Raw genomic sequence first — 17,739 nt, forward strand, 5'->3', positions numbered from 1 at the left:
TGTAACCAGGGTACACTTAGGGCTACGTACCCCGCTACATAGAAGCTGTCATTATCCTAGCCTCACAGTTGAGTTTGTAACTATTCTACTTTAAAATAATATATCAAATATAAGGAGATGGTCGGACCACGATACCGGAAGTGAGAGCGATATTTGTAACCGATGTCGTTAACGTTCGACTACCTGAAGTATTACTAATTAACCGTGAGGGAGATGGAGTCCAGGACAATTGTGAGAGTGACGGCAAGGTTGGCGTCGTGTGTTGGCACTGCTGAGCGCATTAATCTACCGCCACAGGCAGCAGGTTTATTAGACGCACGATGTGGACGAGGAGATCGGTAGAGAGCAAGCACAAACGTCTTGATTTCGCTCTATCGACGTTAAACAGCTGCAAGCATTTGCAGTTATTCATCTCGATCGTCTTTGTATTTGTCATAGTGAAAAACTAGAGCAGATGCTCGTCAGTCTTAAAGCCTACTGCTGTTCTAGAGCCTGACCGAAATAGTTATTTGGCTCCGCTTGGTTCACCGAGGGTAAGGTGGCAAGAAACGTACTTGAGTGGGAAAATTCATAAAATATCTTGTTGTATCTAATATTTTTGGTTAATATTAAAGTATAATGTTAGCTTTTAATAAAATAGGATACTATTACTATTTATTATCGAAAATACTATAATTACGATATCTTAAATATCATATGATATTTGGTTACCATTAGCCCCTGGATGTGCGGTTATTTCACGAAATTCTCTGATTGGTTACAGGTTAGTTTCGTGGCAACTGCCATGATCAAACTAAAAAGACACGTGTTTTGTTTAGCACACAAATTGAGATGTGCGGTCATTCCTTTAAAGTTGATATTGAGTGCATGACCACTAGCTTATAAGAACAAGTAAGGAGCTTCGGTAGAGCCGTAATATGGCTCATCTTGAAACCGCACTGTTGAGTGTGGAGCCAGTTAATTTGGGGCATTTTGCTTAGTGTCTCAGTTCTACATGTGTCATTACGTGTGTCGCTATTAATATCGGCCCAAGCCTAATTCTTAGTTTTTACTGTCAGCTTCGATGAAAACAACAGCTCCTCAAGACTCTCCGTTTTAAATTCATTTTGGGTGAAGCAGTAATTTAGGAATCCATGTATCGCATCTAGCATCAATACAGGCAGTGAACTTTAACTCCGCCGGACTCGCGGACCCCGGTCTTAAAAATATATTGGATTACGACTTGGATGCTTGATGCGGGATCTGTGATTGGATTTGCCATCTACACAGCCGTAAACCATACCCTTAAACGCACGTTTTTTAAAGACCTTTACGGTATCGCAGTATGTTTCTTTGAACATACCGTACAACATCATGATGTACTTGAAATCAATAACAATAGTGACAAGAACGCTAATAAACTTAACTCCGCATGAAATAATTTTAAAGCTTTTACAGTATTTTGCCACAATAAAGAACATCTGATATAAATGCAATTTTAAAGGTAAATACGACACATCACGGAACTTCTCCGTACAACATATGTATAGTAATTTGACGCAATATCAGTCGCATAACATATTGAAGGCTATAAGCTCTTTATTGAGGCAGATTACTGTATATAAATCCTTTGAACCCCATGATACGTTTTTCACGTATTTCCATAATTACCATATTGCGCTACATGTAATGTGTGTTAAAAAATTAAGTTATCTAAAGCGACTTACACAAGTACTCTGCAGTATTATAATAATATCATTCAGAGATATCACGCTTGCCGACCTGTGATCACATCTTTTAGTATGGATTATGTGCTCGGATTAGAAATTCATGCACCGTCATGAAGATTCTACTTCCCGCTCTATTATTGTGCGATCTATTCGAAATTTCCGCGTATGAGAGACACGACCAGTTGCGCACCCAATCGTGTAGCCTATCATACAAAATGCATTTTGGCGTTAATACAGAATAAACCTCTGACTGGCCATCTTCATTCATGACAAGTGCATGCAGTCCGGGGATCACTCTGCGTTCTCCGCTCTCGCGAGGCCATGCACCACGTGCATCTCCATATCGTCCGCCAAGTCGAGCATCATTCGATCCACCCCCAGAGGACTCTCTTTTCCTCCCTGACCATCCGCCACCGCGTGAGGAAGTGGCCACTCCAGTGCCAAGGCAGCCAAGTCTCTCGGGAACTGAAATCTGCCTGCTGCAGTACCTGCTCAAGCCGACCTGGCGGGCCAAGCTGATGAATTGATGACTGAAGCCGCTGTTTCATAGGCGTCGACGGGGCTAGTGAATGCTCTGGATCAAGTTGCTGCACCTGTACCAGGTACAGAGGCTTCAGGTACGCCAGGCGCACGGGAAATGTCGGGGCTTGTGGATGATTATGTTGATGCAACAGCACCAAATTCGATTTCGGTGAACCATTTAGCCACAGGGCTGACAGAAGATGCTGCACCGGCAGCGCCGGCAGCTACAGCACCCCCTGACAATCGTTATCAACTACTCGTGCGGCCCATTGTGAAGACGTCCATCAATTAGCGTATTCATTAGCTGAAACACTGCGTGAAGCTGATTTTAACGAGCGGCCATTCTTCTCCATTATGGAGGCTGTTTGGGAAATGTTTTCTGGTCGAGTGAAGAAACATAAAGTCAAGACTGACGGTGTGTGGAGTGTGGAGACTCATCAGGTCGCAGAGTGGGCTAAACTTGTGCAGCTCAAGGTGAAGAAACGTGTAGTAGACTCGACCAGGTCTCGCCAGGCATGGAACCAGTGGCTTGTGGCAACGCGAGGAGCAACGGTGACGCTCATGATTTATGAGTATGGCATGGCCATCGACAAAAGATCGGGACGAGCTCATGAAGGCACGCATTTTGCCCGAGGAGACGGACCGTGCTGGCGCTGCAGTAGAGTCTTCGGTGCGAGATGCGCTGTCACTTCAACTTCAACGTGTATATGGCATCTCATTGGATAATAAACATATGTTTTCTTAATTTTGGCCTCTAACAACGCAGCGTCGATTCGCCGTCCGCTTCGCGCCTTTCTCCGAATCGTCCCGCTTCGGCAAATTGGGGCGGAATTGACAATAATAGCCGCTAGACTAGCAATTGTGCACGATGGTATGTGATGATCGAAGTCCATTTCGCTTTTTCCTCTTCAAGCACAAGTCAAGCTACCGTAGTTTTGCTGCCACACCACCTCCTTCTTAAATCCCAAGATGCGAAAATTTCACAGTATCGCCATAATACTTTCTATGGCCACGTCAGTTGCCGGATTTCGCTAGCTAAAGACGTGGGTGAGCCTGTACTTTCAAGTTACCGTATCGAAGACACCGACTTGACGCCTGACGAAGAGAATCGTGGCTTCGGCGGATCGGACACTGACATCAGCAAGTATCCTTTCGTTGCAGGACTGATCCTTGAAAGGACTGATGACGAACCGATTTGTGGTGGCACACTGGTTGCACCTCTGTTCGTTATGACGTCTGCATACTGTATTGAGCCGTTCACAAGTGACTTACACGTTTATCTCGAAGCACGACACAGTTAGAAAGGACGTGCTCAGAAAGCTGAGAAGATTCGTGTCGTTGAATTTTTTGAGCACCCGGAACTAAATAATGGTAAAGATGTGGCGTTGCTGAAACTTGAAAAACCCTCGACACGGAAACCAGCACCTCTTGCTGATATCAACCGATCGGACGAGAAGTGTGGCACAATGGCTGCTGCTGCTGCTGGGTGGGGTTACACGAAGGAACATGCAGTTCCTGATACTCTTCAAGTTGTTGACGTCAAGATTATTCTTGATAACGAGTGTGTAAAGTACTCTGTTAACACCGACGTCACACTTTGTGCCGGGACTGAACATGGGGAAGGTGTTTGTTATGGCGACTACGGCAGCCCCCTTATTGCCAATGGGGCGGTCGTGGGTATCGCTTCTAATGTATCTCTTTCGGATGTGAGTTGTGGCGATCAACCCGAATTATACATTCGCGTTTCTGAAATACGCGACTTCGTCACTGATGTTGTCAACGGTGGATCCACCGCTAATGTCACCGATGACCACGCGACAAGATATGTTTTAGCTCCATAGATTCTTTCACAGCTCGGGACCCCAGCGTTTATCCACCAAGGCAACCGACGCGCGCATTGAGACAAGCGGCGACAAGGTTGTAGTAGGTCGTTAAGTAGGGCAGTTAAATGCCGAACATGCTCCAAAAAGACCTATTTTAGCTGATCGTTATTAATAAGTGAAAAATAAAACATTACGATCCCTAAAAAAGACCAGATTCTGGGACAATGACCCTTACAAAAACTAAGTCAAAACCATGTGTATATTCTTACCACTCTGGTGCCAACTCGATGCGAAATCAAATGCATGATAAAGCACTGATACGGAGGCGCTACACTGTACCTGTCATCCTCGTCGGTCGCACCTCAGGAGGGATATCATGGGCGCGTTTTGACCCACCAACCCATCATTTGAGTCGATCTTTGATGGAGCATTTGTCTTTTATACTTAATTCAAGCTAAAAGCGAGGCTGTTTTGGCCGACTTTGTCAAAATTCTTATCCAAACTGGCCATGGTGGAGCCTAAAATATTTGTCTTCCCACACTCTACCCTCGCCGCGCCCTATCGGACTACTTCGAAACCTGCAGCAATAAATTTATAAAAGCTGTCCCGAAAAGGGCTCTCCCCATTACCCTGTCCGCCGAGGATATCGATAGTGCCTAAAAAAAATTTCGAAACCGGAAGCCCAGTCTTGCTCCCCAAATTCTGATCCAAATGTCGTACTACGTATTATACTACCGCTGCACGAAAAAGAAAACATTTATAACTCTTTGTTTCATTTCGGGATATAGGCTGTGCGACGGTTTGTTTTTTTTTATGATTTCACAGGTATTTCATCGCTCATTACTACTACTACGTACACCGTTCACGCAAATTAGTCATACCCCGACCAATTGTGGTGTACAAATCGTTAAATACTAGACGGGACGGCTTCTTTAATGTCATGAACGACACCGTACATGTGGAGTAACGGGTTTGTGTGAAAAGGATCCAACACGCCACTCCCTTCTCCACTTCAACTAGATCCATAGCACTGCTGCTACACCGTTCACGCTGATAAGTCGTAGTTCGCAATTAGTCTCGCATTCGCACTTTAGTGACGTCACATATTTGGGATATTTGGCAAAAATCCAATAAAAACCAGAGAAAACTACCGGTTTTGAGTAGATCCCACTGAGCACTATATTCCAGCATACTCGGCTTAGAATATAGACCGGTAATTTTATAAAATGGGCAGGTAAAATCCCAATATTTTGGGCTCCGATTGGTACACCACAATTAGTCGGGGTATGACTAATTAGCGTGAACGGTGTGCATAACGTGCACTGTAATCTCTCCTACTTGTGTGTTTCGGTCAGTAATGGGATGGTCTACCTTTCCTTACCCGTAGTAGCCGGATAAAACAATTTTCAGCTTGGATCTTTCTATAATCACGCCGACCACCAATAAAAAAATGCTGAACCTGCTCACAGTGTGAGTCACACAGTGTGGCTCGGTCCCTGGTATGTGTTTTCGGATTTTTGAGGGAGCAGATTTAAATGTACTGGTGGGCACGATTTTGAAAATACCGCCACTGTGCGGACATTCCTTTCTTCAGTAAACAAAGATGATATTGAGTGCATGTTGAAGCAGCCGTAATACCTGTCTTGCTACTAACAAGTTGTTAGACCTAATAAAGCACATTCCAGTCTACTAAGAAGTACTATATACCAATGTAATCAGTATGCTTTGCACAGCAGCGTTCTCTTGTTCAGGACAGAAATAGTACGAGCAGGATCCCTTGACCGAAAAGACCGAAACCTAAGAAAGTGAAAGAGGGGGTGGCAGTTATACAGATTTTTTTGTAGCTGCATCGAGAATGGGATATCCTTTTTCACATTCCGCGGTAATCACTAATCACCCATAGGTACGCTCTAATAGGTCTCCCTTGGTAGAATGTCCTTTATTTTGAAGGGGTAATTTTAACTAGTTTAAAGTGGTGTTTGCTGTTTCTTTTCTGAGCGCAGTACATGCCTGCTTATAAATAACATGTGTCACTTTAGTTGTTGATAATATCGTCTTCTTATCCAGGTGCACTTTACCCGATGCTACTAGCTGGCTTACGCTATTGCAATGTGTACGAGCGAAGCCATTGGCTTCGTCGCCATTAATTCTAAATCTACTTATATTTTCATAAGTCCCTAAATCACGCTAGGTCACCTAGCTCTAACCTCCATAGGTTATATTGCTCAAGCTAAGCCTCACTACCAGCAATGCACGTGTGTGCAACCCTCGATGACCAGCTGCTACGTATGGAGGGCGATAATCCGAGGAAGAGAGAGAGAAGTGACAAGCGAGCGCGAGTGAAGGTGATTCGCTGGTATTGTAGAAAGCAGCGGACTCGTAGGCCTGGGTGCTCACCAATGAAGGAAAATGAAAAGTAATAGATTATATGGTATTGGCTTTCAGTCGCACACAGCCACCTTTGTTAACTGTCTGTCCTGGTCTCAGTGCTTGTCCTAAATCAGTTCTTACCTCCATGAGCAGGTCTTCAATGTGCATTCCAACACGACCCCATTTCGATCAACCTCACATGCACCTTGATCGGATCGTGCAATCATCGCACGATCCCAATGTCCACAACCGGAAAGGGTTTCTGGAGGCAACGCGTATCAGAGGCTTTGGGAACGCGTCAAGTGGCTTTTCTTCTCCTTTCACCTTGTACAGATCAACAACGTCTTTCTGCACTTGGGCTTAAACGAAATACCATCGTACCTCAAACTGTCGGGTACGTCGACTGTACATCGAGCTGGTAGTCAACGCGTGGGCTTCGTGATTGTCAATCAGGATCTTAAACCCCACATCGTGTTTTGGTAGTATTTCTTGCAAAATATTACTGGCCGTCGCTGCTTCCATTGCGACCTCACATACTGCAACGTACTCGGCCTCTGCAGTGGATAATGCCACAGTGGATTTCTGTCGAGACATTCACGAAATTGCCCCATCTGCCAATGAAACTCCAGTGGTGCTCTTTTATGGGTAGCCCAGGCACTGTCGCAACAACGTTTCAGAGTCACCTTTCCACTCTTCACGTGCTCTCGTTTGTAGGATATACCGTAGTTTACTGTGTTCGCGAGGTAGCGTAGAACGTGCTTCAACGTTCCTACGTGTTTAGCCGATGGCCTCGCGACGAATTGGCTAAGCTGTCTAATAGCAAAAGCTAAATCCCTGATGGTACTCTCAGCCAACTGTGCTGCCATTTCTCCAAGCGCCGCCTCTCGCCAGAAATCATAATACTTGGATAGTATAGCTTCGCGACGATGCTTTGGCACTTGACGTCACTAGTCCTAATAGGTTTGCCACTGCTATTCAGAATCCGTTGCGATTGCTGCACTACATTCACCCATAATCACTAAGTAGTTAGGATGGCTACGCTCACAAACTTCCCGAGGTCCAGTGCGTTTCTGCTTCGTCTCCGGTTTTACTGCAGTTCGCTCAATCCTCTCTAATTCGGACTTTGTTTCAACGCGATGTGTACGCTTGACAGTTTGTTTCGGTGGCGAGATAGCACTAACGTCGCTTCATGTTCATCCCAAATATGCCCAACGAACACCTCGGTGTCATCGTCTCTGTGGTCACCACATACACTTGCTACCGTTACGTCTTTCTTTTTTCAATCATCAACACTTGAAGCATCCACGGTCTAGTGTGACAGTTCCTTCAGTGCTCCAGACGTAAACGGTGAGCCACAAACCCCTGCAACGGATTCGTTTGCATCGCTATCACTGAGGTCCTTTTGTGAACTTAGCATTTCATCTGAGTTGGGCAAACAGATTCGATGCACTAGACCTCCTGAGTCCTTGAGGATCCGCTCGTGTATCTGACTGATCGTATATCCTTCGGTTCGCATTGCATGTGGTATTGGCTAGCCAAATTTGTACAATCTTGACTTTATAATTCAACGGTCTCGCTGATACTGATAGTTCTATCGACTTCGGAGGCAATCTCTGTGATCTCCTCACCCTTCATGGCTTCTCTATCCATCCCAGAGTGCAAAGACTCCAAACCAGCATCCACGACATCTATGTCATGTCGGTCACGATACACATTTTCTTTAGTGACGCGCAAGTCCGTAATAATTTCGCAGTGCGCTTCTCTGAGAATAATGCCTTACCCTCCACTACAGCTTCAGCATATCCGAGGACAAACCTGATCTTCGCGTTTACTAGATATTTGCGTGCTCCCGGTGTAACAGATACGTGCACGTAGGCCGAAGCTCCGATCTTGCGAAGGTGGTGTACGTCTGGCTTTACAAATCTCATTTCGAACGGAATCCCACCAGTACCTTTATTATGGGCTCGATCGGGCATTCCGATTATACAGTTGCAACCATATTGAAGGTCCATGCCGAAATAAGCTATTGCTACAAAACCTACAGCTTAAGAAATGAATAATTGACATCAATAATAGTGTATTGGAAAATAAACTACTTAGATGTACAGCACTGCACATTACTTTCGGAGTCGTTCCTACAACACAGCTACAACGTCACGACATCAGGTTGAGAGCAACACAATCGAGTGTTGTGTTGCTACGTAATTTATCTACGTTTTCTTTACTGTGAAAATTTCCGACTAAATTGAAAATTCGCAAGATCCAGTTTTCGCACTTAAGTACGATCCCCCCAAATCATTTCCAGCCTCCCATTTTTGTATTTTGAATACAGACACGAGAAACCAGCCTCCAGCAAGTATGACACCAGCGAAGAAGGGTTGGCAGGCAAACGCGCGCCCCTTAAACTCAGCGACGAGAGCTAAGGGAGGGAAGGACGTGACGAAGAAGAAGGGGAGACCGTCGAAGCCACCACACGCGAGCTCGCTGAGAATCGACGCACCTGGTAAGTCGCGTTTGTATTAAGTTTCTAAATCGATTTACCAACACAACGCTGATGTCACGTTTAGCTGCTGATGCAGCTACGCACTCTTCTCCTGGACCAATGATAACCAAGCCTGCAAGCGCGCCCGGGCAGGACACGTCGGGTAAGCTGTTGCCATGTGACGTAGTGTATCGTGTCTGCTTACCCGCTTTGTTTCTTTTGTTTTTGCGTTGCATTAAGCGCAAGATGCATCCTCTGGGCCGTTCGACACGAGCACACAAGCGCCAAATGCTACCCTACGCGAGCGTAAGCCCATCGACTACGTGTTTGCTGTCCAAGGCTTTGCAGTGGACGATGACAATGATGAGGATTATAACCCGGAGCGCGATCCTGCCGACGGACGGGACGATGATCTCGAAGATATCCCCAGTACTATTCGGACCGTCGATCAAGGACGTCACGCAGACACCAGCATCGACAGGCTCAAAGACAATACGGACAATGCCAAGGAAGTCAACGATGGAGAGGACTTCGACGACAAAAGGAAGTGCGATGGCGAACAACATGTGACGGGTACGCCAAGTCAGTTACGTTACCTGAAAATACTAATTGTCACTGCTTTAAATTACTAGGTTTTGAGGCATCCATTCTACGCTTTGTGCAAGCTGCGCGAGAGGAGGCCGAGAAAGCTGCGCGAGAGGAGGCCGAGAAAGCTGCTCGAGAGGAGGCCCAGAAAGCTGCGCGAGAGGAGGCCGAGAAAGCTGCTCGAGAGGAGGCCCAGAAAGCTGCGCGAGAGGAGGCCGAGAAAGAGGTTGCGAGCAGTCATACAGCTGCTGAAGACGACATGAAGCCGGTATCTGGACAGGGGCACATTAAGGCAATCGATGGTGCCACGGAAATCACTGTCGAAAATGGCACAGCGGATGCCAATACTGTGATTCGTGACGCCGGCGGGGCCGTACTACACAAAGTCAATCTCAATGAAACCAATCAGGAACTCACATGGCGTACGTGTACATTTGTGTTGCTTGTTAAGTTGCTGCGTATGTTGTTGGTTATGTTGCTGACTATATTGCGGACAATGTTGCTTATGTGTTGCTTCATATGTTGCTACAAATATTTTTGCTTTATTGTTAAAGGCTCGGGATCTGAAAGAAAGCACACAAAAAACGGGTTCATTCCCAGATCGACGAGCCAGAAATAAGTACAGACCCGACAGTCGTAAAAGCACCGATCCCGCTCCCAAGCCAATTGCGCAAGTCCACACAGCTCGCAAGCCTACACGTCGAACGAAAACTTGGCAAATTCGGGAAACCATGAAGAAATCCCACACATCAGTGACAAATTATGTGCCGGAGCTCCCGAAGAAAGCATTTAAAGACTGGAGTGAGTTTAATGACATACTGGCGGATTACGCTGCGAAGAACTACTTGTGTTACCGGGTTAGAAGCTCGGAAACCCGGGCCAAGTACAACAGGTACATGAACTCATTGTTTGATTATATTTGTGTTTTCTTACATTATGTATGGGTGTATGATTTACTGTAGCCGACATGGAATTACACAGCTTCCATTGAAGATGACGCACAGTTTTAAGCGGATGTGGTGCACTCACGGATCGTCACAAGAATCCCGCGGCAAAGGCCGCCGTGACTACGATTTACGCTTTACCGGTTGTGAAGCAGGTTTCCTCGTTCGCTCTGAGCGTGTCGTCGTGGATGGTCAAGCCACATGGCAAGTGATCGTTGCACCAGGAACGGAGGTGAGTCTCTGTTTAAGTACCCTGTTAGAAAGAGATATTAATACCTGATTGATTCACAGATATCGCTACACAACCACAAGACCAATAAAACAATCTACGACTCGTATCGTGGGGCGAAGTCAATGCCACTCACCCCGCAAGTCCGCCAAGAGCTTGGTCTTTTGACCGAGATGAAGACGCGCACGGCTGACATTAATCGATACTTGTCGGACAAGCTCGGTGGGTGCTACTATTAGGCCGCTTGCAGCTGTATATTTTTTTCTGGCGTATTTTTTCAATTTAATGATAATTTTGATATGATTTCGGATACAGATATGGTGCTTACGCCTCAGCTGACAAGAAATCTTGTGCGACAAGTGCTCGGCGAGTCGAGTACTGAGAGATCCAAGGTTATCCTGGGCAATTTTGCCGACGAGGATAGTGGTAATGATGTACTTCTCGTCCAGGATCAGCTTGATATTACTTGTATCATTGCGATGCAATCGTCAATTCAGAAGACATGCTTCGAGACCTGGGGAGACAGCTTGGTCATGGACTGGACACATGGAACCAACAATCTGGGGTACCATTTAGGTATGTCCAATTCAGTTGTTTGTAGTTCTGATGAAAATAACATTAAAAAATTAACTAAATGTGTCACCGTTCTATAGGCAGTCTTGTTGCAACATCAGCAACGGGAAGAGGAATTCCAGTTATTGATTTCCTTGCTCTTGATCAGAAGGCAGCTACGATGAAGTACATCATCGAATTTTTCAAGCGGAAAAACCCAACTTGGCGCAGTGTTCAAAGTGTCGTCATCGATAAGGACTTTGTCGAATGGCGGGTTCTTGAGAAAGCTTTCCCGAACGCTAAGATACTTCTGTGTCAATTTCACGCGTTGACGTATTGGCGGAAGGTCTGCCGACGTCCCAAATATGATCTGAAGATGGCTCAAAGAGATGCGATGGAGACTGCCTTTGCGAAATTGATTTATTGGTAAGAATTTTTATTGTTGTGTTGCTTTCTGTGTTGCCTATTTCGAGTGGAGCTGTTCCTGCCTATTTTATTGCACCTACCATCTACCTTGCCAGCATCTGATGTATATCGCCGCGCAACAACACCAGTTTGAAAAAATGCCGGCTTCGAGTATTCGGCCACGTTGGAGCATGACAGAAATGGCGAAGCTTGATGAAGCCTTCAGCCGTGGGATAGCGTCGTTGCAGTCAGTTCAAGACAAGCTGAAAGATACACCCGAGTCATCCTCGCACAGCGACTTTACTCAATGCTCAGCAACACACAAAGCAACACACGGCGCTGAAGCAAAAAAGGAGTCTCTTGAAGCAGCACAAGTGGAGCAAGAGTCTCAAGTTTGGGAGCAGGAGAACCAGTCCCGCTGGAGAAAAAACCTCGACACTTCTCGCCTGTCAAAACGCGTGATTTACGTAAAAATGCGGCGTCGTGAGCGTGCGAATGTTGTCGTTCTGTCTTCTGAAGAAAAATACTGCTACGCCAAAGCTGTATTTGAACCTGTGCTGGATTATCTATCTCAACTATCTAGCCCAAAATTCTACATGGCACTACAGTCATGGCGGGAAATAGTACGCAGGGGTATGCGAGAAAGGGACACCACGTCATCGCAGAACACCACGTCATCGCAGAAAATGGCGGATTCCGATTCAGAGTTGGGCCACGACAGCGACGTATCAGCAAGTGAAAGTGCATCTGAAAGTGCATCTGAAAGTGCATCTGAAATTACCCCCGCCGATCTAATGGAGTCAATGAAGTTGATTCGACAGCTTGAAGAAGAAAAGAACGGAGAGTTTTCTTTTGAACCTGCGGCTGTACACACACCATCGTCTAGAGTCACAGCAGAATGTATGCTGAATCACAATGAAAGACCTAATTCGGGTCTTACAACAACGGCGCAGACACTGACACAGGCTTGGCGGCAAACAGTGGAGTCGCCTCCAGCCAAATGTGAGCCATCTAAAACTGTGGAGCTCCGAACAAAGCGAGTGGTCCATACAAGAGACGCCAAGCTCTCAAAGCAAAAGGCGCGTGAGCCAGGCCAGATAGACGTGCTAAGGTTTCCCCAATCTAAGCCTAGACACAACGAGAGAAAAAAAAACGAAGCAAGTTCGCTTGGCGGCATCCTCGAAGCCACAGAAACTGGCAGCCATTGAACTTCCCGACAAGCGCGTGCCATGTCTATCTCGACTACTGGAGTGGGCTCCAAATACTAAGGACAGATATCACGTTAGCGAGCTGATGGCAAACTATCCAGTCATCATGGACGACGACTTCATGGGAGCGCGTTCTGCGCGCTGTCAGCGTTCGTATGTACGCGCCGATGACTACGACTACAACTTCGTCATTCCTAAGCACCTAGTGAATAAGCTGGACGCAGTGGTCGAAGCGGAGAAGATGAAACGAAAGAAATCCAGCTATTTCGGTAACGATTCGGAAGCCGATCACCCCGAAGGTACCACGAACGAGATCATCGCGTTCTTTCCTGGAGGCACTCCAAAGTTCACCAGGTTTGTTGTCTGTACTGCTGTGTTGCTCATTGTGTTGCTTACTATGTTGCTTATAATGTTGCTTGTATTGGATACATGATGCAAATTAAAATGTGAACTAGTGGCGCTGTCTACCGCATGAAGGCGTTCTACGAGATCCCGTCGGAAGTGCGAAGCTTGGCTGGCAGATATGGATTGGGTTCTCTCGACAAAGTGGGAAAAAAAACCTGTCAACCCCAGAACTGTTTGATGAAGAGACGGACACGGACGGGATGCTACCTAGTGAGTCTGGTGAAAAACACAAAGAATTTGCAGAAGATGTCGCGAGAATTCTTGGCAAAGCATGCCTTGGGTCCATGTTTCGGTTGTCGAGTGGCGATGCCACTGTCAAGGTGGACCATTTGGTCGGCATGTTGGCAAGAGAACGGATGCTGAGTGATATTATTATCGACTTCAGCCTCCGCTGTATCTGCAACGCAGTTGGTGAATGTTTTGCTATTGACTCCTACGCTCCGACGATGGGTTGCCCAATAACTCCAGTAGGGCGCATTTCGATGTACCATTACGCTGTTATGCCCGTTCACTTGAACAACAACCACTGGGGAATAATCATGGTGCGCATGAACTACCGTCAAGATCCACCCACCTTCACCCCCTACTGCTATGAGCCTTTGTGCAACGGCTCGTATCGGGCGGCGATGGAAGATACTTACGAAGTTACTGTGGCACCGTTTCTGCGAAACTGGCATAATTCCTCTATGCGGCTCACCGAGTCACCGCTAGAATCAAGCGCAGTATGGCTTGACGCTCCAAAACAACCAGACGGAACGTCGTGCGGTGTGTTGTGCATTGCTCAGGCGTATGCGATGCTGAGAGATAGCTTCAGCTTTTCCAGAACTGCTGTCACACGTGATGATGTTGCTGCCATGAGACTCAGAATACTTTGGATGATTCTTTCGCAGCCTGAAGTGACAACTCGATCCAACAAGCTCGATCGAATAGTGAATGCTACGGATAAAGCTCTGCTTGCAACACTAATGAAATAGAATAAAGCTGTTTGGTTTTGCATCACAACGAATAGATTAACGTGCTTCACTTTTAACGCTGACTCACTAGTGCCTATCAAGCATTATATTGCAGCACTCCCCCAGCATCAAACTGTATGACATCACGTAGCCTCTGTCCAAAGCGACGGCCCCAACTGCAACTGCTAGGCGTGTTGCATCACCTTTCTCTTCGGCGAGCATTGAGGCGAGCTCATCCCGAGCTTGTATTAGCTTCTCCGAGTGTTGAGTCAGCATCTGCAACTTCTCTTCCATGCGTTGAATTTGCCGGAGTTTAGAGCGTAGTAGCTCTTTGCACAACCTCGAATTGTGAGCTCGAGAGTAGCTATGGCGTGTGGCAGGAGGGGATGGAGGCGCTAGGGGCGTTAGATCTTCACTAGCGGTGCTGGTACAAGCGCCTGCATCTGTGTTGTCTTGATTCATTTATCTCTCAAGTCTCTTTGTTTCGATCGAATCGTCGCAGAATGTGCCTTCTTCTATCACAAATTTTGTCAAAGTGGAATCGTAAGTTTCGAGGTTTCTGAAATATATCACGAATAGATTACGATCGACCCTTCTAGAGTTGCTTCTTGTGGCACTCGTTGTGGTGCTACAAGCCCATTGTGTTGCAGCAAGAGCTGTCGTGACGTTGTAGTTGTGTTGTAGGAACGCCATTCCATTACTTTGCGTTCACGATAGCTGCTACAGTATTTGCGTCCCAGAAGCGCCGATTAATCTTCAGGAACAACACGGTTTCAAGGTGAATAGGACGCATACGCAGGCAATGGTGGGAATGAGTATGTTTCGCCACACTAAAAAGCCGCTCGACGGCGTTTAACGTCGGCGGGATGAAGCGCACACCGTCAAATACCTTCTTTGCGCCGCGCCGCTTCTTCCTAGTCGCCAAGACTCTGTCGGCAAAGCCGTGTGGGCGTCCGTGCCTGGTGTCCGGTGTCGTTATTGCGGGTATCATCTCAAATGGCTGCAACATCAGCTCCTGGTCGCTCGTCAGCTCGTCCACGGCGCCTGACAAGGCTACAACGCACGCTCGCTCGAAGTCCACGTCCGTGATAATATTTGTGTCGGCAGCAAGATCTTTTTCCGCAACGGAATACTTCTCAATGAGCGCATCAAAGATATCGCGCACAACGAGAAGTGTTACGTTGTCGTCTTGAAGCTTCATGGTGGCCGACTGGAAGTCGCCAAGCTGGCCCAAGAAGGATTTCAGTCGGTTTTCGTGGCGACGCGACGGCATCAACTCCGTAATGTCATCGTCATCCTCGTCCAGAACAGGATGTAGCTTGAAATATCGTTCAAGCATCTTGTACGTGGAGCTCAGGGGTCTGAATAAAAAAAATCAGTATCACTAAAATCAGTTTTATAAAATATAAAAACGGCTTTCTACAACCTTTTTAAAAATTATGAATATGATATATTTCCATTATAATTCACAAAAGTAGTCTCAGCACCGTATCTTGAATTCTGTATTACCCATAATAGCTCTTAGTTATGAATCTGCTAGCCAATCATTATCTCAGGGTCCACAAACAAGCAACTTGCAATGATCAACGGAGGTGTTCTTTCAGCGGTCAAGCGATTCGAGATCTTAAGCAGTGGTAGCAAGAGGAAGACATGCAAGGAAGATTACGCGACGCATATTCTTTGTGCTGGTCCAAGCAAGCGCGCTAAGCGTGGAGGAGACATTGGTGATATTATCTACAGCGAGTTGTTGAAGCAGCTACACCCAACATCAAATGCATGCAAACGATTGTTCTCGCAGTGCAAGCTGGTGCTTAGACCTTAGCAGACATGCATGTTGCCTGCCAATTTTGAGCTGATTATGTTTTTGCATACAAACAGGAATTTATTGGATGTGACGAGGTTATCTTCAGCTGGAAGTGACGCAGAGCTGTAGGCAATACTGCAATACTTACTGCAGTTTTTTATTGGTAATTGTGGAATTTCCCTTTTTATTATTGCGCTGACCCACCGTCAATTCCGTTTTAAACTGTATTGGAAAACCCCTGGTGGAGCTCCACCGTGTTATCTGGCGAAGAAGGGCGCAAAGTGGTCCTTTTGCTAATAGATAAACAAAATTCTTAGAAACAAAGTCAAAAAGCGGTAGAGACTAAAAGTACCACAACATTACCATAGTTTTGCCGCCTTGTTGAGTCCGCGTAGCTTTCGCATAAGTTGCTGAATTTGATCCAGTTGGTGCTCGTACTCAGCAAGAAACAAATTGACCGCCAAGTTCAAGCGATGGCTTGCGCAGCCAATAAACGGGACGCTCAGCAGGTCAGCCAATCTGGTGTTGACGGAACAGTTGTCTCCAACGAGATAAGCGATGCTGTTAATGTCTCGCTTGTAAAACGAGAGGGCACTCTCTAAGAAAGGGACGTGGCTGTCCGCTGTATGATCTGCGGTAGTGTCGTCGACAATAGGAGCCATCGTCAGAAGAACTTTTTCTGCTCGGCCATCGTGCTCAAATACCGCGACAAAATGCTCCGACGTAAACGTGGAGCCGTCGATGACGATGCCAAACTTGGTGGGGAGCACCTCTCTCAGCGTAGCCTCGACCTTCTACGTCACTAAGTCCGCGTACTTAAGAAGGGTCTCGACACACATTGGCTTCATCACCGTGTACTTTGTGACGGTGTCATTCTCACAGGACCGAACGGAAGATTGCACTCGATTATCATGACGAGCCAGTTGTAAACCGTCTGGCTCTTTTGGTCGATGACTCTTGCCTTGCTTGTATGGAATCGTGTTGCAATATCCGCGCCGGTTCGTCTGAATGGTGCCCACGTGATAAAGACCCCGTTGTAGGAGAATCGAAGACAGCAGCACGCTCGAGTAGAACCGATCCGTAATGACGAGTCGTTTTTTCGGCAGTCCGTCGAGCACATCATCAAGGTTGCGAATTACCGCGTTTGGTCCCTGGTTCAGATCAGCACTAACACTCGTCAGCCGCCCTTGATAGATTTCAGCCCTGCACAGGATAACAATCACAACTTGTTAGACGCTAACCTGTAGAATATATAGATTCTCTCTGACATACCTGTAGCAGTAAACCGTTGCAGCGTCGCACGTCAAGTAGCACTTGGTACCCCATGGATGGGGCTTGGCACGAAGGTATTGCCGCATGGGGTTGTACTTGCTCTTCATGGGTATCATACCTTCATCAAATGCAATGCGCTGTCCAACACTCATGTCTAACTTGAACGTCTTATTGATTGTATCGGCAATGGGCTTGATCTTCCAAGTCTTGTATTGCTTTGCAGAGGCGTCGTTGTTGTTGCTAAAGTGCATGAACCGCACAATTTCTTCGAAGCGTTTTCTATACATGAAACGTCCGAAGGTGCCTTTTGGTACCGCGCCCTGTGCATCGACTGCCCAGTGTTTTGCTAGCTTCTCGCGATGCGGGCATAATGTTCTTGCACATAGTAGACCAATGAAATGCACCAGTTCATGCGGCTGGATAGGCTTGAATGCGTCTAGCTCCTTCTTCACTTGTTGCAGAGTCTTCATTTTGTA

General features: G+C 46.5%; 1 protein-coding gene across 1 annotated transcript; it reads left to right on the forward strand.

Moving 5' to 3' along the window:
- Positions 1–2,841: 2,841 nt before the first annotated feature.
- Positions 2,842–4,166, forward strand: PITG_11807 (serine protease, putative; the record flags this gene model as incomplete). Its single annotated transcript, XM_002901258.1, has 4 exons — positions 2,842–2,901; positions 3,218–3,494; positions 3,609–3,937; positions 4,065–4,166. 4 exons carry the CDS (start codon positions 2,842–2,844, stop codon positions 4,164–4,166), a joined length of 768 nt encoding a protein of 255 aa, XP_002901304.1.
- Between the last annotated feature and the right edge of the window lie 13,573 nt (positions 4,167–17,739).

This window comes from Phytophthora infestans, genomic scaffold (assembly GCF_000142945.1).
Source record: "Phytophthora infestans T30-4 supercont1.21 genomic scaffold, whole genome shotgun sequence".
Lineage (NCBI taxonomy): Eukaryota > Oomycota > Peronosporomycetes > Peronosporales > Peronosporaceae > Phytophthora > Phytophthora infestans.